This window comes from Mesoplodon bidens, assembly GCF_964165515.1.
Source record: "Mesoplodon bidens genome assembly, chromosome: 4".
Classification (NCBI taxonomy): domain Eukaryota; kingdom Metazoa; phylum Chordata; class Mammalia; order Artiodactyla; family Ziphiidae; genus Mesoplodon; species Mesoplodon bidens.
In genome coordinates, this window is record NC_138160.1 from 30,575,731 (window position 1) to 30,601,111 (window position 25,381).

Sequence of the window (25,381 nt, forward strand, 5' to 3'; positions counted from 1 at the left end):
TTATAGCAATACAATCCCACCTTAAGAAACAGGAAACATCTCGAATAAACAACCTAACTTTGCACCTAAAGCAATTAGAGAAAGAAGAACAAAAACATCCCAAAGTTAGCAGAAGGAAAGAAATCATAAAAATCAGATCAGAAATAAATGAAAAAGAAATGAAGGAAACGATAGCAAAGATCAATAAAACTAAAAGCTGGTTCTTTGAGAAGATAAACAAAATTGATAAACCATTAGCCAGACTCATCAAGAAAAAAAGGGAGAAGACTCAAATCAATAGAATTAGAAATGAAAAAGGAGAAGTAACAACTGACACTGCAGAAATACAAAAGATCATGAGAGATTACTATAAGCAACTCTATGCCAATAAAATGGACAACCTGGAAGAAATGGACAAATTCTTAGAAATGCACAACCTGCTGAGACTGAACCAGGAAGAAATAGAAAATATGAACAGACCAATCACAAGCACTGAAATTGAAACTGTGATAAAAAATCTTCCAACAAACAAAAGCCCAGGACCAGATGGCTTCACAGGCGAATTCTATCAAGCATTTAGAGAAGAGCTAACACCTATCCTTCTGAAACTCTTCCAAAATATAGCAGAGGGAGTAACACTCCCAAACTCATTCTACGAGTCCACCATCACCTTGATACCAAAACCAGACAAGGATGTCACAAAGAAAGAAAACTACAGGCCAATATCACTGATGAACATAGATGCAAAAATCCTCAACAAAATACTAGCAAACAGAATCCAACAGCACATTAAAAGGATCATACACCATGATCAAGTGGGGTTTATTCCAGGAATGCAAGAATTCTTCAATATACGCAAATCAATCAACGTGATACACCATATTAACAAATTGAAGGAGAAAAACCATATGATCATCTCAATAGATGCAGAGAAAGCTTTCGACAAAATTCAACACCCATTTATGATAAAAACCCTGCAGAAAGTAGGCATAGAGGGAACTTTCCTCAACATAATAAAGGCCATATATGACAAACCCACAGCCAGCATCGTCCTCAATGGTGAAAAACTGAAACCATTTCCACTAAGATCAGGAACAAGACAAGGTTGCCCACTCTCACCACTCTTATTCAACCTAGTTTTGGAAGTTTTAGCCACAGCAATCAGAGAAGAAAAGGAAATAAAAGGAATCCAAATTGGAAAAGAAGAAGTAAAGCTGTCACTGTTTGCAGATGACATGATACTATACATAGAGAATCCTAAAGATGCTACCAGAAAACTACTAGAGCTAATCAATGAATTTGGTAAAGTAGCAGGATACAAAATTAATGCACAGAAATCTCTGGCATTCCTATATACTAATGATGAAAAATCTGAAAGTGAATTCAAGGAAACACTCCCATTTACCATTGCAACAAAAAGAATAAAATATCTAGGAATAAACCTACCTAAGGAGACAAAAGACCTGTATGCAGAAAATTATAAGACACTGATGAAAGAAATAAAAGATGATACAAATAGATGGAGAGATGTACCATGTTCTTGGATTGGAAGAATCAACATTGTGAAAATGACTCTACTACCCAAAGCAATCTACAGATTCAATGCAATCCCTATCAAACTACCACTGGCATTTTTCACAGAACTAGAACAAAAAATTTCACAATTTGTATGGAAACAGAAAAGACCCCGAATAGCCAAAGCAATCTTGAGAACGAAAAATGGAGCTGGAGGAATCAGGCTCCCTGACTTCAGACTATACTACAAAGCTACAGTAATCAAGACAGTATGGTACTGGCACAAAAACAGAAAGATAGATCAATGGAACAGGATAGAAAGCCCAGAGTTAAACCCACGGACATATGGTCACCTTATGTTTGATAAAGGAGGCAGGAATGTACAGTGGAGAAAGGACAGTCTCTTCAATAAGTGGTGCTGGGAAAATTGGATAGGGACATGTAAAAGTATGAGATTAGATCACTCCCTAACACCATACACAAAAATAAGCTCAAAATGGATTAAAGACCTAAATGTAAGGCCAGACACTATCAAACTCTTAGAGGAAAACATAGGCAGAACACTCTATGACATAAATCACAGCAAGATACTTTTGGACCCACCTCCTAGAGAAATGGAAATAAAGACAAAAATAAACACATGGGACCTAATGAGACTTAAAAGCTTTTGCACAGCAAAGGAAACCATAAACAAGACCAAAAGACAACCCTCAGAATGGGAGAAAATATTTGCAAATGAAGCAACTGACAAAGGATTAATCTCCAAAATTTATAAGCAGCTCATGCAGCTCAATAACAAAAAAACAAACAACCCAAACCAAAAATGGGCAGAAGACCTAAATAGACATTTCTCCACAGAAGATATACAGACTGCCAACAAACACATGAAAGGATGCTCAACATCTTTACTCATTAGAGAAATGCAAATCAAAACTACAATGAGATATCATCTCACACCAGTCAGAATGGCCATCATCAAAAAATCTAGAAACAATAAATGCTGGAGAGGGTGTGGAAAAAAGGGAACACTCTTGCACTGCTGGTGGGAATGTGAATTGGTACAGCCGCTATGGAGAACAGTATGGAGGTTCCTTAAAAAACTACAAATAGAACTACCATATGACCCAGCAATCCCACTACTAGGCATATACCCTGAGAAAACCATAATTCAAAAAGAGACATGTACCAAAATGTTCATAGCAGCCCTATTTACAATAGCCCGGAGATGGAAACAACCTAAGTGTCCATCATCGGATGAATGGATAAAGAAGATGTGGCACATATATACAATGGAATATTACTCAGCCATAAAAAGAAACGAAACTGAGCTATTTGTAATGAGGTGGATAGACCTAGAGTGTGTCATACAGAGTGAAGTTAGTCAGAAAGAGAAAGACAAATACCGTATGCTAACACATATATATGGAATTAAAAAAAAAATGTCATGAAGAACCTAGGGGCAAAACGGGAATAAAGACACAGACCTACTTGAGAATGGACTTGAGGATATGGGGAGGGGGAAGGGTAAGCTGTGACAAAGTGAAAGAGAGGCATGGACATATATACACTACCAAACGTAAGGTAGATAGATAGTGGGAAGCAGCCGCAGAGCACAGGGAGATCAGCTCGGTGCTTTGTGACCGCCTGGAGGGGTGGGATGGGGAGGGTGGGAGGGAGGGAGATGCATGAGGGAAGGGATGTGGGAACAGATGTATATGTATGACTGATTCACTTTGTTATAAAGCAGAAACTAATTAAAAAAATAAATAAATAAATTAAAAAAAAAAGAAAAGATAACAATGGTTTAATTTTATTCACATGTAGTTGCCATGAAAAGGTTAACTCATTCATAAAAACATTTTTGCTATTCAAACATCCTTTGCCTCTCATCATCTCTTACAAATAAATCCCCACCACAGAGCAGAAATGTTAGAAGTTATACCACAAATGGAGCACATTATGTATTTTTAAAACCTTTAAAATATGGCTTATGAACAATTTTACATAGCAGGTTACCTATTAATATGTTACATATTAAACAGATCTCTGGTACCATTTTAGACAATCAGATTTCCTTGATATTAAAGATGGAGTTGGCATTTTTGTCAAAAAGGTATTTTAAACCTGTTAGGGAGTTTCTATAGTGTGGAATTTCACTTCTTTCTAAAGTGGCATCTTAAGTATATCATTTTTAAATCAAACAAGAAATTAGATCCATCTCTGGGAAAACACCAATTTTTATTGTATGCATCATGTAAACTCCTTGCTATTAGTGTCTATGCAGATACTCTTAACTAAGGGGAAAAAAAACAGATTCTTGTTCTGGATATACAACAAAACCTAGATTATCTTTGTATAGTAACATTTATATAAAAATTTTGACAAGAACCTGATAAATGTTGCCAGAACTAAGAGCACTCGATTTGATTATAATACATCCTAGCTTTCACAGAATTTACTTCTGAGCTCACTAGACTCAAGTTCTATACGATAGAGTCTGTTTACTTTACCAATGTATATCTAGCACCTGACACAGTACATGGCACTGAGTGGGTATTCAATAAATATTTCAGTGATTGAAGAAAGGCTTTTAACAGCAAGTGAAAAAAAATACAACTTTGAATAACTGGAATGAGAATACCAATTGTCTCATGATGCAGCAAGAGGTACTTTCTGTGATAATTCTAGGATTACTTATAAGTAGATCAGGAATTAGGTAAAGAAACTGTCATAACGGGAAAAAAAGAAAAGCCATAACATTTTACCCTCCAAAGCTAATGTGTAAAACTTGGAATATGAGTTAGGTGAAAACTACCATGATAATAAGTAAGGCAATTCCAAAACTAAAGTGTTTTGCATATTTATTAAATAATCCATTTTCTTTCTGACAATACTCCTACACTAGATGAAAATATTTTTTAAAGGTTTTACCAAACTCCTAATAGAATATGTCTAATTAGTTCATCCTTTTAGTCTCTGAATCCATGTTAGATAGTTGTAAATAAGGAAGAACTTTATTAGACACTCAAATCATTTAAAAAAAATTACCTAAGATCTAAAATAGTTATTGGATAATTAATACATTTGAAATGGTGTCATGATTTTGTCCAGATATATTTCACCCAGCATTGTCAAAATTAACCTGACAGTCAATTAAATGAAAACATCTATAAATAATTTCAAAAATGATTGTTTGAATTTTTTAAATCAATAGTCATAACAACATCATTGTGTTCTGAAATTAGAAAACTCAGCATATAAAAAACACATTTACCTACTTCAATTAGGTCAATGTCAGGATTTATCAAAATTCTGCATCATCAAATCTTAAAAAATCTTGAATTTTAGGTACTACAGAAAAATACTAATCAAATGAGATGTGTTTGGTCTCACCAATTCCACAAAGTTAGGAGGAAAAGGAAGGAAAAACAGCTTGTACAGTTAAATTTCAAATCTTAAACATTTAATCTTTTATTGGCGCCTACCTCCCTAAATTTAAAGATATCAGCACTCTTGGAAACCAACTGTAAGCAATATAGAAATTTCACTGGTATGAATTCTAATCAATTTAGTCCATCCATTTTCTTACACAGTGAATATCTTTTCCATCAGAATCCAACAGAAGAATAATACAAATCTCACTTTCTTGATCACCTTTGAGCCCAAGGCCAACCAGTCTCAACAATAACCAAAAAATGTAGCCTTATGACTGGCAGTCTGTTTCCACAGTAAAACTATTTTTTCCAGTAATCAAAATTGTCATCTGAGGAAATCCTTCACTGTTCTAGAAGGACAGTTCGAAGCTCATCTTCTTTATTGATCAACATTGAAGCAATCGCTCCGTCATTAAACTCAAAGGAAGTTCCTCCATCTACAACCATGCAGGCATCCCAACAACGAGAACGAACACAAACCCTAAGCAGAAAGAAACATCTCATTAAATATTAACACTTTTCTTAATCCTAAATTACAGTTTCTTTAAAACACTTCATTTTCATCTAAATTGGCAGATAGATCATTTGGCCTTGATTTTAAAAATCAAGTTGCTCTTTGGTATAAGAGAATTAGTCACTATGTGAATACATGGGTACATTATCAAAAAAATCTCAAAACTTAAATGTTCAGGAGAGCTCCATTCACCCAAACATTTATCAGTGAACAAGTTCTGATGGAATTCATAGGCTTTTGAATGTTGAGTTATTACCATTACAAGTATTTTAAGGAGTGAGCAAGAATGTAACTATTTTCATGTAAAATTTTTATTTACGTACAACATACAGAAAAGGCACAAATTATTAGGGTACAGCTCAATGAACACACTTGCATAATCAACACCCAAATTAGGAACTGAATGTTACCCAGCTCCCCAGAAGCTCCCTCACTGCTCTTACTCCCATCTCCCAGTCTCTACCCCCAGCCCCTCCTTCCCAAGCATATCCACTATCCTAATTTCAATCACCATAGTAGTAATAGTTTTGTCTATTATTGAACTTTATATAAATGGAAGAACACAATAGGTATGCCTGTGTCTGGTTTCTTTTGCTCAATAGCATGTTTGTGAAATCATCCATGTTATTACCTGTAGCAGCCATGTGTTCATTTTCATTGCTGTCTGAAAACACTTGCATTGTACAAAAATACCCAAATTTAAGTATCTCTTCTACCATTCATGGACATTTGGGTTTTTACCTATTGGGAATAGTGCTACTGTGAATATTCTTGAGCATGTCTTTTGGTGCACACATTTCTGGTCAGCGTATACATTTCTGCTGGATATGTATCTTGGAGCAGAATTACTGGGTCACTGCATGCGCTATATTCAGCTTTGGTAGGTAACTGCCAAACAAGTTCCCAAACTATTCCTAATGGTAGTATATAAAAGTCCCACTTGCTCCACCTTATCAACAACTGGTATTTTAGCTATTCTGGTGTGTGTGGTATCATATTATGTAGTTTTAAGTTATATTTCTCAGATGAATAATAAGGTCAAGGATATTTTTCCATATCCTTATCAGCCATTTGGATATTCTCTTTTGTGAAATGCCTGTCCATGACTTTTGGCCATTTTTCTACTGGGTTGCCTGTCTTTTTCTTATTGACTTGTAGGAATTTTTAAAATATATTCTGGATATGAGTCCATTGCTAGACTATCTCACTCTGTGGCTTGCCTTTTTATTTTCTTAATGGTGTCTTGATTAACAAAAGTTCTTAACTCTAATGTAGTTCAATTTATCAATCTTGTTGCTAAGAAATATTTTCCAACCACCAAAGTCATAAAGCTATTCTCCTACTTATAAGAGCAAACATTTAAATGAATCTTTATAGTTTCACCCAAACTGAGTATAGATTCGTTGATTAATCAAAATTAACTCTCAAATGATAAAGTGATTTTTAAGTATGACGAGTTTCCTTTTTTGTGTCTTTCCTGGAAAAATTCAGTTGTGTATTTTCAAAAAACTATATGCACACTGTAAGCAGCAATTTGTAATTAAACTGTTCTTTGCTTGCCATGAGATAGATGACAGTTTTTCAGAATTATAGCAGGGTTTCTTGTTAGTTTGGAAAATTGGGCAACCTTTACAACATAAGAAATTACAAACATTTCTGTATATCCTCTTCCCCTCAAAAAAAAAAATCCAAGGCAAATTTAATAGATGTGGGGGGGGGATTCACTTTTAGGGGAAAGCTGGAAGCAATGAATCCTACTCTAGAGTTATACTGCTGTACAGGTTAGACTTTGTACAAATGCATGTCCTGCTTTTATGCCACAGCATATGAAAAAAAAAGTTGCTTTCCAGTCAGTTTCTTTTGAAGTGATAATTTGATCTTACTGTGTCTTACTAGAGTAAACAAACAAACAAGCCCACATCACCCAATAAATAACTTTGTTCTCCTTTCTATTAACTTAATTTTTAGTTTCTCTAAAATGGAACCCTAAGTTTTAGACAAAATATTACTTTAGCCAGGTTAGCATGACACCTCTTTAGTTCTACAGGTTCTACTTTCCCTGCTAGATTAAGTTTGAAGGAGTGAATATAATGAAATTGAACACTTTTAAAGCCCACTGTGCTTTATAAATACAAGGGAGGAAAACAGCCACAAGACAACTTTGGAAGCTTACTTTGAGGTGAAACAACGCTGACGACTGCTTGAAAAAACTCTGTTTGCTATTGGTTCTCGAATACTGAAAAGTATTTTTGGTTCTTCTGGACTGTAGAGCAGCGATTCATTATATTCATTTGTTACTATAAAGGAAAAAAAAACAAATATTAGCACATTCGATGAAAGACAGTCACTTCTGAGAAGTGCAAAATGAAAATGGATGCCATCCCAAGCACAGTTCTATTCCAAAGGTCTGGCTGGCAGCAAGTTTCTTGGAACTCACAACACATTCCATTAAAAAAAAAACCAACAAAAAAACACTTATAAATGAGGAGTATGTTCCAAGATTAGCCCACAGAAGCCTACATCACCCACAATATAGCAGAAATAGGTACATTTGGCTGGGGTCGGGGGGTATCTATAAAGCTAGTAATCAAACAAAAAAAAGAGAAACTAGTTTGAGGCACTCGAAAATGGACCTTAAGTTGCCATAATCTCTTGCTAATAAGTTCCTTTACAAAATACCACGCCAAAGAGTTCATAAGTGTAAGTTAATAGTCTTGATATAAAATTCAGTCTCAAACAATGGCAGGCAATATCCTTTCTCTAATGAAACTGCTATTACTCAAGATATTTCTAGAAGTCTTCCAGATCTGCTTTCTCTCTAACCAAGAGGCACACAAGAGTTGGCATGCAGAGCACAAACTGGTTAAAAACAACTGTACAAAGAAACTGGGCTTGAAAGAACATTTAGTTGAGCACCACATTAAAAGACACTGCAAGACTATTAGATAATCTACCTTATATACCAAAATTTCATTTGAATTAAATGAAGTGGCTATAACAGTGACTGCACCACTGGCATTCACTATTGCTTCTGAAGATAGTCAAATCTTCAAAGGAATAATATTCATTCAGTAAAGCAGTATGTTTATTAAAAGAAAAATCAATCACTGTATTTTATATATATCCTTAAATTAATTTGTATACCTGATATAAATTTCAGTTGTTTTATACACATTATGCTTTAAGTTTAATTATATAATGAAGAATCAGTTACTATAAATGTCTAACTTTCCTTTCTTTGATGCAGATTTAACACTAATTCTAGCTCAAAGCCATGATTAAAATTATCTTTTAGGTCTCAAATTGAGAGAGGGAGAAAACAGTCCATTTTAGAGAGCTGAAAGTAACCGCAGAGATTTAGTCCTGTTTACAAACTATATTTTAAAGACAAACTATCTCCCCAACAAAGAAAGTCTTACGAGAATCCAAAATATATAAATAAAATGAACTCACACTGTTAATATACTCTATCATGTATTCCTAAATCTTTTTTTTTTTTTGCGGTACACGGGCCTCTCACTGTTGCGGCCCCTCCCGTTGCGGAGCACAGGCTCCGGACGCGCAGGCTCAGTGGCCATGGCTCACGGGCCCAGCCGCTCCACGGCATGTGGGATCTTCCTGGACCGGGGCACGAACCCGTGTCCCCTGCATCGGCAGGCGGACTCTCAACCACTGCGCCACCAGGGAAGCCCTGCTAAGTCATTTTAAAAGCGACCAGTAAGAACATGTCTGTTCTGAAATCTCTCAAACTCAAATGTTTATGGATGACAGCTGCAGCATAGGTAAACAGATGCAACTATAAACAAGTTTGGATTTTTTGTTGTTTTTTTAAAAATAATTTCCCTTGAAATCTTAGGATACTCTTCAATTAAACAGAGACAGCACGATTTAACTTTAGTTTGAGGTCCATACTTTTGAAAATGATCCTAGCAGATGAGCAGATTTTAGTGTATTAAAATTTCATATGCAAATCAAATGAATGTGGTTTTCAGTTTATGAATTTAAATATTTAAAACAAATAAAATTTAACACATAAATTTGAAAAATTCCTATGCCCCAGCCATCTACGTCCACTCTCTCATTCCACAGTTGAGGAAGCAGAAGAGCAAAGAAACAGTCTTGCCCATCGTTTCACAGTGAGTGACTGGCTGGTCTGGGATTGGAACCTAGTCTTCAAATTCGCTCATCAGTATCCTTTCTCCAACTGTGCTGGTTCTCTTAAAGGAACCCTGAAATAACTGGGCAGGGATCTACAGGAGAAGGTTAAAGAGAACATTGTAGTGAATGTGAAGGTAAGCAATCAGAGTTCAGTGAATTCCTTCTCATTTAGAGGATATTAATGGCACACTGAGTTTAGGTGTGCACTTCCTAATTTCCAGATGTGTATTTTTCTACACTTTCCTATCCCCCAGGACATGTTTGCAGTCACACTGTTTTGACACAGAGGTTATATTTCCATGGTTGACAAAAATCATAATATAAAATTCCAGCTTTAAACTTTTTATTGTTTAAAATATATTTTAAGGGGTATTATATTAAGAGCATGTTTGAGTCAAAAAAGTACTACGCTTTGCTTAATTAGACAAGTACACTTCACAATAACATCCTCAAAATATGTACAGAACTTAAGTGAAAGTGTTAGTAGTTATGATCATTGGTCACTGACCTTTCTCTACAAATTCTCTGTTCAATGGAAGACTTAAATTTCCTTGTCGTTTTGCTATTGAAAAAGGAAAAGGGGAAATACCTTGATTAAATAAAATATTTTATAATGTACAATACAGCTAACATACAATAAAATATATTCAGCATATTATAATAGTAACATATAAGAGCTATTTGGTACTCACCAATATTTAGAACATCTTCCACAGCCTGAGGTGCAACCCTGTTAATATTGAATGACCTAGAAACAAACACCATATACATCTTTTCTTATTTTAGTTCTAAAAACATATGAAAAATGAAAAAGGAATAATCGACTTAATGTACAGAGAACTCTTAGAAATTATCAGGAAAAAAAAAATGACCAAAAGGCAACAGCCACCTTATACAGTTTTAAAAAGTGGGCAAAGTATATGGGCAAATAGTTCATGGGTCTATATGAAAAAAATGTTCAATCTTACTCATACTTGAGGAAATACAAATTAAAACAAGATTTTTCTCAGATTTTAAAGATTAAAAACTGACAATGTATTGACATGGGTATAGGAAAAGAAGTATTCTCATATACTAATGGAATTATAGAAATTGCAATTGGAGGGCAATTCTGCTCTATTAAGATTTAAAATGAACATATTCTTCAACCTAGTAGTTTATCCTAAAATATATTTGTACATATAATACACAAAGACAAATACAAGGATATTTACTGAAGCATTGTTTATAATAGCAAAACAACTGGGAAGCACATAATAGCAAAACCATAGGAAGCTGGGTAAATATATTATAGCCACTCAGTAGAATACTACGTAGATATTAAAAAGGCTAAAATACAACTATATGTACTGATAATGGAAAGATAACAATATGTTAAGTTAAAAAACCAAAAGCATTATATTGTATGTATGTGTGCATATATATATAAAACTTACCTGTTTTACTTATATTAAAAAAATACACGCATATACAGAGTGGTTATATCTGGAGATTAGTACTAGAGATATGAAATGAAAGAGACTTTTTGTTGTATACTCTGCGTTATTTAACATATTTTAAAATGTGTATTTCTTCAAATTATAAAATAGTTTCTGAAGATGAGAAATCTTTTACTAGCAAGATGCCTTGCTTAACCACTTAAGAACAAACGTTAACACAAACATGAATAACTTTTTTAAATTAATTATTAATTAATTAATTTTTGGCTGCGTTGGGTCTTCGTTGCTGCGCGTGGGCTTTCTCTAGTTGCGGCGAGCTGGGCTACTCTTCACTGCGGTGCGCAGGCTTCTCATTGGGGTGGCTTGTCTTTGTTGAGAAGCACAGGCTCTACATGCACGGGCTTCAGTAGTTGTGGCACACAGGCTCAGTAGTTGTGGCGCACAGGCTTAGTTGTTCTGCGTCACGTGGGATCTTCCCGGACTAAGGCTCGAACCTGTGTCCCCTGCACTGGCAGGCGGATTCTTAACCACAGCGCCACCAGGGAAGTCCCTGAATAAATTTTAAAAGAAGCTCTGTGCTGGGGTCTAAAAAGATGGTTAAGGAAAGGTTTTTAGAAAAAAAAACTCTTCCAGGTAATTTGGAATTCTCCTGCCTCTAACTCTTCTCACTCTTCTCAGTAGATAATCCACACGAACAGGCACAACGTTTCATAGTCACACAACTCCAGACCTAATTCAGTGGCTCTTAACATTTTTGAGGAGGAGGAATAAGAGATACTCCATATACCCCTCTAATCCAATAGCTTCCACATTTTGAGAAATGTGAAAACATTTTGGACATTCTCTTAAGAAAAATGCAGATACACAAACTTTTACATTAAAAAATTGGGGTCATTCACAGACCATACCCCTATGCTAAAAAAATCTAAAATCTGGCCCTTGCCTTTCCTATTTTTCTCCATTATCTGTCCTCCAATTTCACATTCCAAACACCCCAGGCTCATTCTCGCCTCTGTACCTTTGCTCATACTTACTATGTGGTATAAAGCAAAATACTTTGAGTGTTCTGACTTTCTTATTGTTTAGTATGAGGTTCACAAAACCTATCTCATTTGCATTACTGTCACACACTACAAGACATAAGGCACTTAGGGCACTACCTGGCTCACAGCAACAACTCAACACTGAATGAAAATGTCAAATGCAAGGAATATGTATGAGTCATACTCTAATTCCTCTGAATATACGCATTACTGAAAGATACTGTTTTGGAATTATACTTTAAATTAAAAGTTACATAAAAATAAGGTCTTTATTAGGGTGCCACTGAATTAAAATATGTTTAGGGCAAAAGATATTAATGACTTATATCTCCTTATTGTAGTTAAGACTTAGTTTAAGAGAACAGAAGTCTTATAAGACATGCTCTAACATTCCTAGAACTATGACTTATTAGAGATACCACAAATCAACACAAACTAAGTTCTCTGAATTGGAGTTAAATTAAAACTAATTTCCTGTGGTTGTAATCTAAATCTCAGCCAATTCACTCTACCTTTAGGAGTGGTTTACATTCTATATCAAAGACAAACTATATGCCAAAGCAGGTGTTTGCTAGCACACAACTTTTTCCTTAGATCTACAACCTTCACCATTCTAAGAGTTCTGATTTGAAACTGGACTTAACTTCTACTAAAGGCAGCAAAATTGAAAGACAAAGAGTCTCATATCTTCATCAGCTAGTAAAACTTTCTCTTAAGAACACCTCCTCACCCTTAATTAAGTCTGCTAGTGCAGAATGTATGGAGGAGGAGGACTGGCAACAGTCTTAAGAACTCATGGAAACATAAATAATCCCGCTCTGTGGTACTTCTCCTAGTGTGTGCTACAGATCACATTCCACACTGGGAAGAGGACCGAGATGAGGATGCAACAATGCAGAAACACTTGCTATGCAACATAACCATTACATCCTATGTCTTGTGCAAGAATTTTTGGAAATGCAAAGATGGGACAGCTAATCCCTGAACTCTCTTCCCCCCCGACCCCAGACACATGATTAGGCTATATTTCCCACCCCCTCTTGCCACATAGCATGTAACTAAGCTCTAGCTAAAGGAACGAGAGTGGCTATCATGGGCAACACTTCTAAGCATGTCTCACAACCTCCCACAGGGGACCGTCCATACTTTTCCTCCTTCTGTGGCTCATGAGGTCTACAGCTTATAGTTAAGTCCAGAATTTAAATCCTGCCTCCACCATTTAATAGCCACAGGGCTTTGGGCAAGTCAGCCAACTTCTGAGACTTTTTAAACTCTATTAATGAAAATAAAATCACTTCATTCCAGAGTATTTTTGAGAATTTAGATAAGACAATATACTTACTTGGGACAAGGAAAGTGCTCAAAGATGGTACTGCATAAGTTGAAATTATTAACATATAGAACATATAACTTTCCCTCAGTCCCTCTGGCCCCTAGGCTTCTCTTTTCTCCCCCTACTTTCTGAAGAGAAAAAGGATCAAAAGATACATGGGAAATTGCAATCGTAACAAAAGAAATGTTATCAGTTATGACAGGGAGGACAGTAGAACATGCTAGAAGCAAGTAAGCTACATAGGGCTGAGTAGAGAAGAAAAGGGACTGAGTTAATCAAGGTGGCAGGGACAGGATATAGTTAGAGAGACAGAGAGAGTTGGTTCTATACTAGAGCACGGGAGGCAAAGCAGACTTTAATCAGCAACACAGAGAAGACTGAAATTCTAGTCTCAGCCATACTTAGTTAAATGCGACAACAACACAGGACTCAACTATAAAGTGTGTGGTAGGGGAAATAAAACTCAATTTTAAAGCATCCAAACTTAAAGTCAGTTTGATAAGCACTGCTTTAGCTGTATTTGTGAGCATGTAGTCATTTATTCAAAAAGTATTTAAGTGACTTTTATAAAGTACTGTGCTATGCACATAAAAAATTAAGCAGGAAAAAAAAAAACCACTAGTCACCATCCCATGTGCCTCAAGTTGCTCAAACTGGGTATGAGCTTATCAGAAACTAATAATGTGCTAAGTGCTATAACAGTGCGATGAGGAAGAAGTGCTGGGTAAGGGCAAAAAAAGGGATCAATTAATTAGGCTTATGAAAGGAACTAGGTCTTAAGTAAAGGTTTCCTACAGAAAATGACATTTGAAGATTGGAATTTTCAGCCAGTGGATGGAAAGGGGAGAGTGTTCAGGCATTCAATGCAGGGAGAAGCTGCATTGAGCAAAAACAAAAAGCCCAGAGAGAACATGGCTTGTGCTAAGAATGGCAAGTAGCTTGCAGTGTCTCCAGCGTGATGTGTTAGGGTCAGGCAGGAGTAGGCTGGCGAGGAGGTCACACTTAAAGGGCCTTATATGACAGTCTGAGCAATGTGAACATAGGAGTCAATGAAAGCTTTAAAGCACAGGAGGAAATAGGGAGATATACCTACATTTTAGAAATATTACTCTGTGGTAGTAGTACGAATGACAGCCTGAAGAATAAAGGATGAGACACAAAGAACAGTCCCTGAAAAGATGGGGCCCTATACCAGAGAAATAGCAATAGAAACTGAAAAAGGGGGCTAGAGCTTCTGAATCATATCTGACAGGAGTTAGAGACTGGTAAATGCATAGGGGAGAAAAGGCAGACTCAAAGATAAGAGCAAGGTTTAAAGGAATAATGTGTTTTCCTGAGAATATGAAGTCGAGGTTAAGGGTGATACTATTAAGCAGGACAGGGAACACGGGGAGAACAACTGAAGACAATAAATTCAGTTTTAAATGTATTGAATTTGAAATGCTATTAAAATCCTATGTAGTAGGTAAGTTTACAACATGAGTTTATACTCAAGAGAGAAGACAGCTACAGATAAAGGTCTGGGAGGCATGCGCACGTGTGTACTAAGAAGTAGAAGAGACTTCCCAGAGAGGGGTCACAGGGTAAACAAGTTGCAGGATGTCCCTGGTTTTCTCCAGTTAGGCCTTGAATGCAGAAACCTCCAGCATAGTTTTTGGTACTGTACTTTGTTTTCATTTCTTTACTATTACTTAAAATATTCATTTTTTAAAATATATAGTCCCTAAAAACATTTCTCATTTTCTTTTTTCTCTTTACAAACCTAGTATGGGAAGCTAAAGAATGACCAGATCCAGGCTGCGCTATAATCTAAGAAGTCAAAGCCGGACTCCTGGACCCAATCAATGAGTGTAGCATAAACTGAGCCAACCGATATAATAACACCAGGCTAGCTACCTCTTGCGTATTAGAGGGCTTAGATACACCGATATGAGATAGCAACTAAATTACATTACTTAAAGTATTTCACAAAAGTTGATAAGCAACATCCCAAGTTACTCACCAGGCCTTTGATCCTGTTCCAGTACACAAATTGAGCCCTGAACTCTTCTGTTTTTCCCATGGACCATCATCAACTGAAATCTCATAGTAGGAAGCCCTGTGAATTGAGAATATAAAAGTGGATTGGCTGAACTTATGTCTCATGGTAAATAAGATAAACATAGTCTTTCAGCGCTGATGAAATCTAAGTAGGCCAGCTTGACTCAGACATACCTGACTTAGTCGGCACACACATCATGATGTTAATTTCAATACTAATTAAATGAAAAAAATTTTTTTAATATCTGCATGTCTGCACCCCTCTCTGATCTATACGCGCCTATCAATACTTCTATCAATACTTTAACATTTCAAACAGGAGTTTCTTGTAAATTTTTACCTAGCATTGCTGCTACTGCTTTTATGGAAACATACAGAACCTTATTTCAGAATTCAAAAAGAAAATACCATTCCTAGGAGAGTTTCATTCTTGGTAGCTAGTCCTTGATACATCTAAGTCTGCATCTAATCCTTCAAGTTACCAATAGTTTCTGCTAAACTCTTGTTTCTTAAGTTACATACTAATGTGCCTTTTGAATTGATAGTAAGCTAGCAGAGATAATGAAGTTCTAAAGAAAAATCTCAACCAGTCCTGGATCACTGGACGAAACTAGGGAACAAGAACTGTAATTTTTTAAAAGATTTATATTTCTTAGAGTATTTAATAAATACGTAATCAACTGAGTCTTCTGCCACCAGCAATAATGACACTATTCTTTAACTGCATTAATGTATAAATGATGTGCAACTATTCAAAGAGCTTTTGAAACACGTAAAAGCCAATTTTGTGAACTATATCTTAAAATAATGATGTCACTGGTCAACAATGGGTTACTTTTCTCCAGCAAATAAAAAAGTTAAAATAAACCCTTAACAAAATACAGCTTTTCAAAATAATGACAATTATTAGACATGCCTGCAAATACTAACATTCAATGGATAATTTATCTCTTATTCTAACCCTTTCATTTTCTCCGCCAAGCTCTTGGTTTGTGAACGTTTTACATGATATAACTCCATGTTATTTTTTCTCTAAAGTCAGCATTCTCTACAAAAATAAAAGATAGCAAGCCTAATATTCACATTTAATCTATTTCATAGCTTTGTTATATCTTCCTAGAAAATTAGGTATCTTAGGTACATTAGGAGCCTATTATACACAGACAAGCCATCTGAATCCATAGGAATGGCTGCTATTATGCCAGAATCACATAGAACCAGAGATTATAGGCAAGTGGGGATAGAAGAGAAGCAGAGGTGAAGAGAAAGGAAAGTATAGTCAGGTGAGAGACGTTGAGCCCAAAACAATGAACAAATTTAGTGTCATTCCCACATGCAGGTTTATCAAGATTAGTCAACTGATAGAATTTTGGCTTCAGGGAGATTATTTTTTTTAAGGCAGCAATAAAACTCACAGTCCCTTTAGAGTGGGTATACTTCTTCTTAAATTGTCCACTGCTACAGCCCAAGAATAAGACATTCTAGGTTAGAACAAATAGGAGAAAAGAAAAAAAATTGGGCTTTTAAAATGTTCTTAAGTCTAAGAACATTATAAATGAGGCAGGAATAATATTGCTGCACTTCATATTTTCCAAGCAAAGCACTTCAGTTTTCAGGAAGACCACAATTCCATTGTATACACTGAAGAAGAGCACAGGCTTACCCTGGCTATTATTTATTAATTGTGTGATTTGGGGCAATTTACTTCACTTCTCTGAGCCACAGACTGCCCTATAAAATGGAGATAATGATAAGATTTGGCAGGACTCAATATTTATTCATTCCATAAACATTATTAAGTGCCTAATATGTTTTAATAAGCACTATGCTGGTACTGGGGATTTAATGGCAAACATAATAGACACAATCTTCTTGACGTTTATATTCTAGTAGGTAGGTCAGAAATTTTAAAGTAAATAATAATTACCAACTATTTAGAGTGCTGTTTTCTGCTTTAAGCAGTAAACAAGATGCTATATAAGAAATAATACAAGATGACCTTGAGATAGCACTGCCAGTTGGAAGGCGTGTACAGCCAGGGGCAGTCCAAAAAACTGGCAATACTTCACAAGTTTTCATGACAACTCAATACAGGATCTGGAATCAGAAATTCTGGGTTTACATGATGGTTCTGATGCTAATTAACTAAATATATGACCTTGGGCAAGTTATTTGAATTCTCCAAATCTCAATTTTTCACTGATCAATACAACTACTTTTCTCACAGAGTTGCTATGAGCATACATGTGACAACTTACACAACATGCACAGTGCCTGACACATAGCAGGCATCCAATAAGTGTTCATTTCCTTTCTGCCTAAGGCTCTATGTCATAGAATCTTTAAAAATAAGTTCTAACATTTCCAGTAGTTAAATCTTTTTCAGTAGCATCAGAAGCCAACACATTGCTGCCCTTATCTTAGTAAAGATATCAGGTGAGGCATCTAAGATGACAAAAGGAACAAGCATCAGACATCAGGGGTAAACCAACCAAATCACAACCACCACAAAAAATAAAAGCATTCAGTCAAAACCTCCTAATGGGACTTCACTGAATTTCAAAAAAAATCTATCAATTGACTCCAATTTTCCTCCTTTTGTAAGTTATTTTTTAGTAAGTACAAATCATAAAGCAACACTAGTAGAAGCTCTCAGAAGTTATGACCTTTAAAATATACAAACAGAATAATGTAAGCCATTAAATGGCTTCCCTAGAATTAAGCATAAACTCACAAAACATCTTTACCTTTGTCATCTATTTATTTTAATGCAGACCTCCTCCAATCTCATTTTGAAGTTGTTGTTCTCTTCTGCCTCTTTAGCAATAATGACTAGATTATATCACTAATTAGAGTTACATTCTCTTCCTTCTCTCTTATGACACAAATGTATCCATTACTCATTTCCATGTTGTTTCAAACTTGATATGCTATACAAAGTTTTTCCGTTGCTGCATAAGTCTTCCTATAGTAAATACATCTTTACATTTTACCATATTTTAAAGTTCTTTAAGTAATATATTTTTATTTGATTTCTTTGAAGAATACATTTTACTTTTAATAATTTTTAAATTATGTATTTTACTACCTTTATGTGAGATACCACTATCTTTACCTTATTCATCTTTATATCCCTAGTGGGTGCACAATGTATTTTATTGCATAAATTTAAAATTATATTAAGCAAAATAATTACAACTCAAAAAGATCATTCAAATCATTCTGTTGAATCAAGGCTTTGTTCTCTTCAGTACTACCTACCTCAGTTAAGTTATTGGCTAAAATGTGGCTTTTTTAAGACAAATTTTTCTCATCATAATTAAACTTCCTATAAAAGGATATGACTTATAATAAAGAGAACTTCAGAATATATGAAACTCTCGGTAAACTAGGGAATCAATTATGTGACCCTCAAAGGGTCACATGGTTCTGGAAGCAGGAAAGTAGGATATAGATTCATCTCTATCTTCCACCCCTAATTCACTTACATCAACAAAAATGAGAAGGAAAGTTCTAACATACTACCAAGAGTTAAATTAACTTTATATTATGGCAGTCACTTTATAACTGGTAACTGGTGTCACACAAAAAAATTTTTGCAAAAAATTTCTACTGACAATTTAAGCCTAAATTATATTCAACACTCACAAAATAGATTTTATCAGTAATAAAATACTATATTTTTATATTCCTAGTAAAGAACTTCACTAACCTTAATTTTTGGTAATAATGGTTACAAATCTTAAGCTGTCAACACACCTGCTTTATGATGTTGCACTAAGAAGGATCAATATTATCTATGTTGTATACCTGCCAAAAATGCTCACTCTGAATCTTATGCAGAGAAGAAAACAAAAACCTACAAATCTAAAAAAAGGAATATTCTGCAAACCAATTGGCTTAGACCATTCAAATATGTTAAAATCATAGATGACAAAACAGGGGTGGGGCTAATAACTGTTCTTGATTAAATCTAAAGGGCCATGATAGCCAAATGCGTTCTCCTTACCTGCATCCTGGACCAAAACAAGCAAACAAATAAATCAGCATTAAAAAACATTAAGACAGTCAGTAGGGCAATTTTAATATGGACTGTCTATAAGATCAATGTTTTTTATCAATTGCAAATATATGCCTATATATCATTCTCTTAAACATTTATAAAGCACCTTTATGATAGATTAAAGGCTCTGCGAAATACTGCAGTAAAGAAATCTGAATAACTTTGTTTAACCTAGGGTTTCACAAACGTTTTTGGTAATAACACCTTCTTTCCTCTTAACATGTATTAACATGTACAAAGGTTTGGAAATATTTCATTAAATAATTCATGTCTCTTCTTATACAGTATTAAATCATTCACAAATCTTAGGTTGTAGAAATAAATAGCTTAAAAATTACTAAAATATTAAAATTTCAAACTCAAGATCACAGGTTTAAAAGTACCTGGATGATAGACTCTCCCCAATGAAGACTTCATTTAGTGCTCTCACTGGCAAAAGCTGGGGTCCAGAAGCCTCAAACCCTGAAGGTAATGAAAAAAATATCCAAGACAGCTTCTTAAATTTTATCATATAAATTTTATAAAATATTAATATATTCATATTTGTCTTACTAGTGTCTATACCTTAACATTATTAACATATAAATTAAATCATATTTAAAGTATTCATAATACAGACCCACAAAATCATCTAAACATTATGAAGCAACGAAGCCCCTGTCTCTCCAAAATAAACCTTAGGTCTTCTTGAAACAATTTTTCAAGAGTGATAAAATATATTTATCCATAGCATAAGATTCATGTGGTCACACTTGACTTAGTTTTACTCTGGAAGCTTCAGAAGTAGAAATGATCAAGTACTTCCAAAGGACAGCCATTCTGGATTTAAGCAGCAAATTACATGAATGGCTCATATAGGAAACCAAATCAATTACGTTAAAAATCAGATTATTTTTTCAAATAGAAAACCTCAAGAGTGATTTTTAGCAATGGCAGCACGGGAGGAACAGAGCCACATCTCTTTTTATGACTCCTAAAAAAATGTCATCTATTTTTTACTCTATAAGGTTGTATGCACAGCTTAAGTAATCTTCCTTGATGATTACTTAAACATCACTCCATCATGGAAAATCCTCCAAGGAATTCCCACTGCTTTCTGGATCAAACTTGTGATTGTCACCTTCAAATGGTCTCTCTTACTTTTTATCTTTTACCTGTCTCCAAATGGAAATGCCAGGCCCTTCCTCTCAATGTCACCAATAGCAGATTCATTGCACCCAAGTATCTCCTGGTGGGCAAGCACTATGGAACAAGTTCCCTTTTCTGTCTCCTCCACATTTTTTTCCTTAGTCAAAGCTTATAAGTTCACCTCAGCTGTGGCAGCAGCTAGCCTCTAAGATGGTCCCCAGTGATTCCTGCCTCCTGGTATACACATTCTTGTACAACTCTCCCTCTCACATCACACCAGGATTAGTCTATGTGACCAACGTATGGCAGAAGGGACGGTACGTCACTTCTGAGATTTGATTAAAAAAGACACCCCGGCTTCTACCTTGGTCACTCTCTCTCTCAGATCACTTGCTCTGGGGGAAGATATTTCATAAGCAGTCCAATGGAGAAGCCAACATAGTGAGGAACTGAAGCTAACAGCCATGTGATGAGTTGTGACTCGTATCTTCCAGTACAGTCTTGTCTTCAGATACTGCTGTCCCGGCCAACAGCTTGACTGTCACCTCCTGAGAGACCCTAAACTCAAACTAACAAGCTAAGCCACTCTTGGATCCTTGACCTTCACAATCTCTGTGAAATCATAAATATTTTGTCTTAAGATGCTCAATTCTGGGGTAATTTGTTACGTTTTAAGATTCTATGTTTCAGGGTAATGTGTATAGATATCTAATACACATTAGACAATTAATACACTAATAAAACTTTCCACCACTGTCACCAACACAACCACCAATCTATTATTCTCCTCTGACTTGTAGCCTATTTATGTTTATTGAATGTTAACTACATGTATCTCATATCTTTTGGATTATAACTGCCTAAAGTGGCCCAACTATTCTTTCGATTATATGCTGTTGTTACAATACCAAGGAACCTTTGAAAACTTATTTGACTAAATTATGTAATGGGTTAACATTATTAGCTAAATATCATTAATATAGTAAAAAGAACGTGACAAAAAAAGGTATATAGAAAATTTGCTGTGTTTAATCAAATTTGATTGTACTTCAGACTGCAAAACCTAACTCTAGAAAACTCTTAATTTGGTACTAGATATATTCACATTTTCACATCTGACAAGTCTTACCAATGTAAAAAGTTAAAATTTATTGTTTAAATTATTTTTCTTTGCACAGGGTAAAGCACTAATGGAATGTTTTACATCTCCCCACAGATTTTCTGCAAATGCGCAACTAACAGTAAGTACTCACTAAATATTACTAATAAATCTGAAATCTCACCATCAAACTGTAAGCATATATTTTTATTTTATATGGTCTTGACTTTTTAACCTCTATACCCATTTTTCCTCATCCTAATTTTCCTTTCTGTATTGCACTTTTATTATGTGTGCTTGCTGAATTTCACTTGAAATCTTTTATCAAAGAAGGAAGGGAAAACGTAAAATTGCTTCGAGTCTCATTAATCATCTTAATTCTGCTTATATTTTCTTTCATGCTAATTGACTACCAAACATTATCTAATCATGAACTGTTCATTTACAACTTGCTTCAACAGGACATGATAAGATGGACTCAATACCAATTAACAATTTTCTATCCAAGAGAATGCATTACAAAATTAATTATTAATTTGTATTTTTAAGTATAGAATTGTTATACTAGTGACAGAGACTGCAACCCTGTGCAATTCCCTCACGCTGTCAGGCTGTTAGACTATGCTTCCAGGTCTACTTGCATTGGGTATACCCATGGGACTAGTAATGGCCAATAGAATATGAGCAAAAGTAGTGAAAAGGCCTGGCTCCTAAAACTTCCCTAAGGATCCTCCATGCTCTCACTGTCTTCTTCTCCCCACAAGCTACAGAGGACCCAACAGAAGACTCAGAGGCCTTAGAAGATGGTAGGAGCCATTGCTCAGAGGTTGCCTGCACACCCCTTGGACAGTGAGCTGAGCTCTAAATAAACCTTCAGTATGTTAAGCCATTGAGATTATGGGATTGTTTATCAAATCAATTCACTTATCCAAATTAATACAACCAGGCTTGCAAATAAGAAAGTTACTAGTTTATGTGATTAAAAGTTTTTAAAGAAATAACTAATAAATCAACCCTACCTTCCCTTGAAGGTATAAAGGTAATAAAAATGAATTCTTCTTCATCAACTTGTATACAAATATAACCTAGTTAAGGATAGATAACACTAGATAGAAAATTTTATTTGCTTAAAAGTTAAATCATCCCTTTTGCAAGCTGAAGTTTAAAAAAAAACTAGGACTGTTTTTCTCTGTAATCTTTTGTTCTAAATTAGAAAGCGATCAGGGATCAAACATGGTGGTATATTTATAATCTCAAACCTACTCCTATATTCAAAATCCCAAATGGTAGCTTCTTAGAAAATGTTCCCTGCCAACTTGAAGAGAATTTAAATAGCAAATATGAGATATCCTTGAAATCCTTCTGAATTTTTCTCAGAAAATAAAGCTCTTTTATCAAAAAAAACCCCTCAAAAAACCCTCTAACAAGCCCACTAAAATAGTGCCTAGACATTGTAAATGTTATATAATTGCTAATAACAATGTTAATAATTAATATAAGTAAAGTAATTTCCAGGGTTATTATTGAGAAATCTGAAACTACTCTGATTCCAGATTCTTTATATATCAAATAACCTGTTCCAACCACAATCACCACCAACACCACCATCACTTCCTTTCTGGAAGCTTGCAAGAGGTTTGCTTTATCCCTAGTATTCTGACATACCTTGGTGTGGGACCTCTTACCACTGACTATATTAAGTACTTTGTGGGTCCTTACATTCAAAAACTGGTGCCTAAGTTTTGAGAAATTTTCTTATATATATATTTTTTATTTCGAACATTTTCTGTTCTTTTTCTAGAACTAACACTAATGAGATAGGAACATCCTGAATATTACTAAGTTTATGTGTAATTTTGTTTCATATATATTAATTTAGCTTATAAACTAAAAACAGTGAATCTGAGATAGGAATCTGAGCAATGAATCTTTAAATAACAATCTACATCTTTCCTATAATGCTGTTGGTGAAAAAACCAAATCCTGAACATCTTTTGGAGACAGCAATAACTTCTTTTGGTGAGGTATAAAGTAAAATTTCTAGCTAAGATTTTAATATCTTAAAAAAAAATTTTTTTAATCTTAATATTTACTGCAATCTTTCAAAAATGATAAGAAATCATATGCTTATGAATTACTTGAAAGATGTCTAGATTTTTTAAAAATAATTACTTAAAAACTTTCTAAAAAACAAATGATTTTTTTTCCCGGGGAAGAAAAAGCATCTTTAAAACATGGCATTAACTCAGTTTAGGAACATGTTAACCTATAAAGCTATAAATCACCATGAAAAACTCTGAAAAAAAATAAACATAAGTAAACATCAAGATACCATGACAAGACAGAAACAAAGAAAGCAGATATGTAAAGATAGCTTTTGCTGATAAGTTTAGCCAAGAAATGAAATGCAGGAGGAAAAAAATATCCTTTTATACAGTCCACAGACATTTAGGATATCTCTTGGGATCTTCTTGCATCATAAAAGTCTTACAGTTACTGGAAAAAGTGGGAAAATATTGCTAAATTATAATCCACAAATTAGCTCAAAACTGAGCATTCATCTTAACACAACAAAAAAACCTGCATATCACCTTATGCTAATATTCTCTTAGCATCTTACACAAGTATTTGAAATGCAAATCTTAAAGCTGGGATGCGAAAATTTCCTAACAAAAAGATTCTAATCAATAACTAGAACCATGGTAAATATAATTAAATGTAAGTTTATAAATGTATAATTATTATGAAATCTTACACAGATTAGTTCATTTTCTTTCTACCACTTTCTTTTTTCTTTCTGACATTTCAAAGATTAAGGCCAAGAATCTTTCCCTAAATATCAACTATCCTCTTGGACATTTTATAGTCCTTCCCTAATCAATGAGTTTTCAAACCCACCCTAGAAAAAATTTCACATGGAAATATGCTATATTTGTTATTTCAGAATCTAATCATAATAAATTTTACAACTCAAGTAGTTCATTGCACTTCCTTAAGTGTTGTCAGTGGCACTGAAATCCCCAAATAAGTTAATTATAAATTATTACTTCTAGAAATTAGAGATCAAAGGAACTATAAATTACATATTGCCCCAAACACACTTAATTCCCAATCTACCTACTTTCATCATGAACTCTCTCAATGTTGAAGGCTCTACTATGCTGATTCAAACTTAGCTGCTGTTCGTGAAGGTCCACAGGAACAGGGTTGATGCCAGTCCCTTCAAGGTATAACCTGATTCGCTGCCTCCACAACCATCTTAGAAGAGTGAAGGAAAAGCAAATTATATTAAAATAGAATAAATTAAACAAAGGATTAGACATTATAATTTCTCCAAATTAAAAAACTCATAATAAAAAACTAGTTATTCCATGAACTTATTATACTAGAAACACCTAAAACCCACAGGTTCCTGATCAAAGACAGATTTAGATGTTTATTTCTCTTTTCTATTACAATGGAAATATCTAATGTACTTGTATAAAACCTCCCAAATAACTTGAATTAAAGTCAAACTGTTTATCAAGTATTCATTGAATCCTATATACTTAGCTAATAGTTGTGTTTTGCTCATCAAAAAGTATAACACATATATAAAAAAGAAAGCATTCTGAAATTAAAACACTATTATGTTAA

At 34.6% G+C, this 25,381-nt stretch overlaps 1 protein-coding gene across 2 annotated transcripts in view; it reads right to left on the bottom strand.

Moving 5' to 3' along the window:
• Positions 1–3,094: 3,094 nt before the first annotated feature.
• Positions 3,095–25,381, bottom strand: part of NADK2 (NAD kinase 2, mitochondrial) — a 46,259-nt gene continuing 23,972 nt past the window's right edge. The window contains exons 6-13 of one of the 2 annotated variants that reach the window (XM_081231027.1): positions 24,867–25,003; positions 19,902–19,980; positions 16,871–16,936; positions 15,418–15,513; positions 10,293–10,348; positions 10,109–10,162; positions 7,616–7,739; positions 3,095–5,409 (exon numbers count right to left, since the gene is read on the bottom strand). In XM_081231027.1, coding sequence (XP_081087153.1) covers positions 5,271–5,409; positions 7,616–7,739; positions 10,109–10,162; positions 10,293–10,348; positions 15,418–15,513; positions 16,871–16,936; positions 19,902–19,980; positions 24,867–25,003 — 751 coding nt within the window. In that variant the 3' untranslated portion in view covers positions 3,095–5,270. The remainder of the gene's footprint in view (positions 5,410–7,615; positions 7,740–10,108; positions 10,163–10,292; positions 10,349–15,417; positions 15,514–16,870; positions 16,937–19,901; positions 19,981–24,866; positions 25,004–25,381) is intronic. The other variant, XM_081231026.1, reaches the window with a different exon arrangement.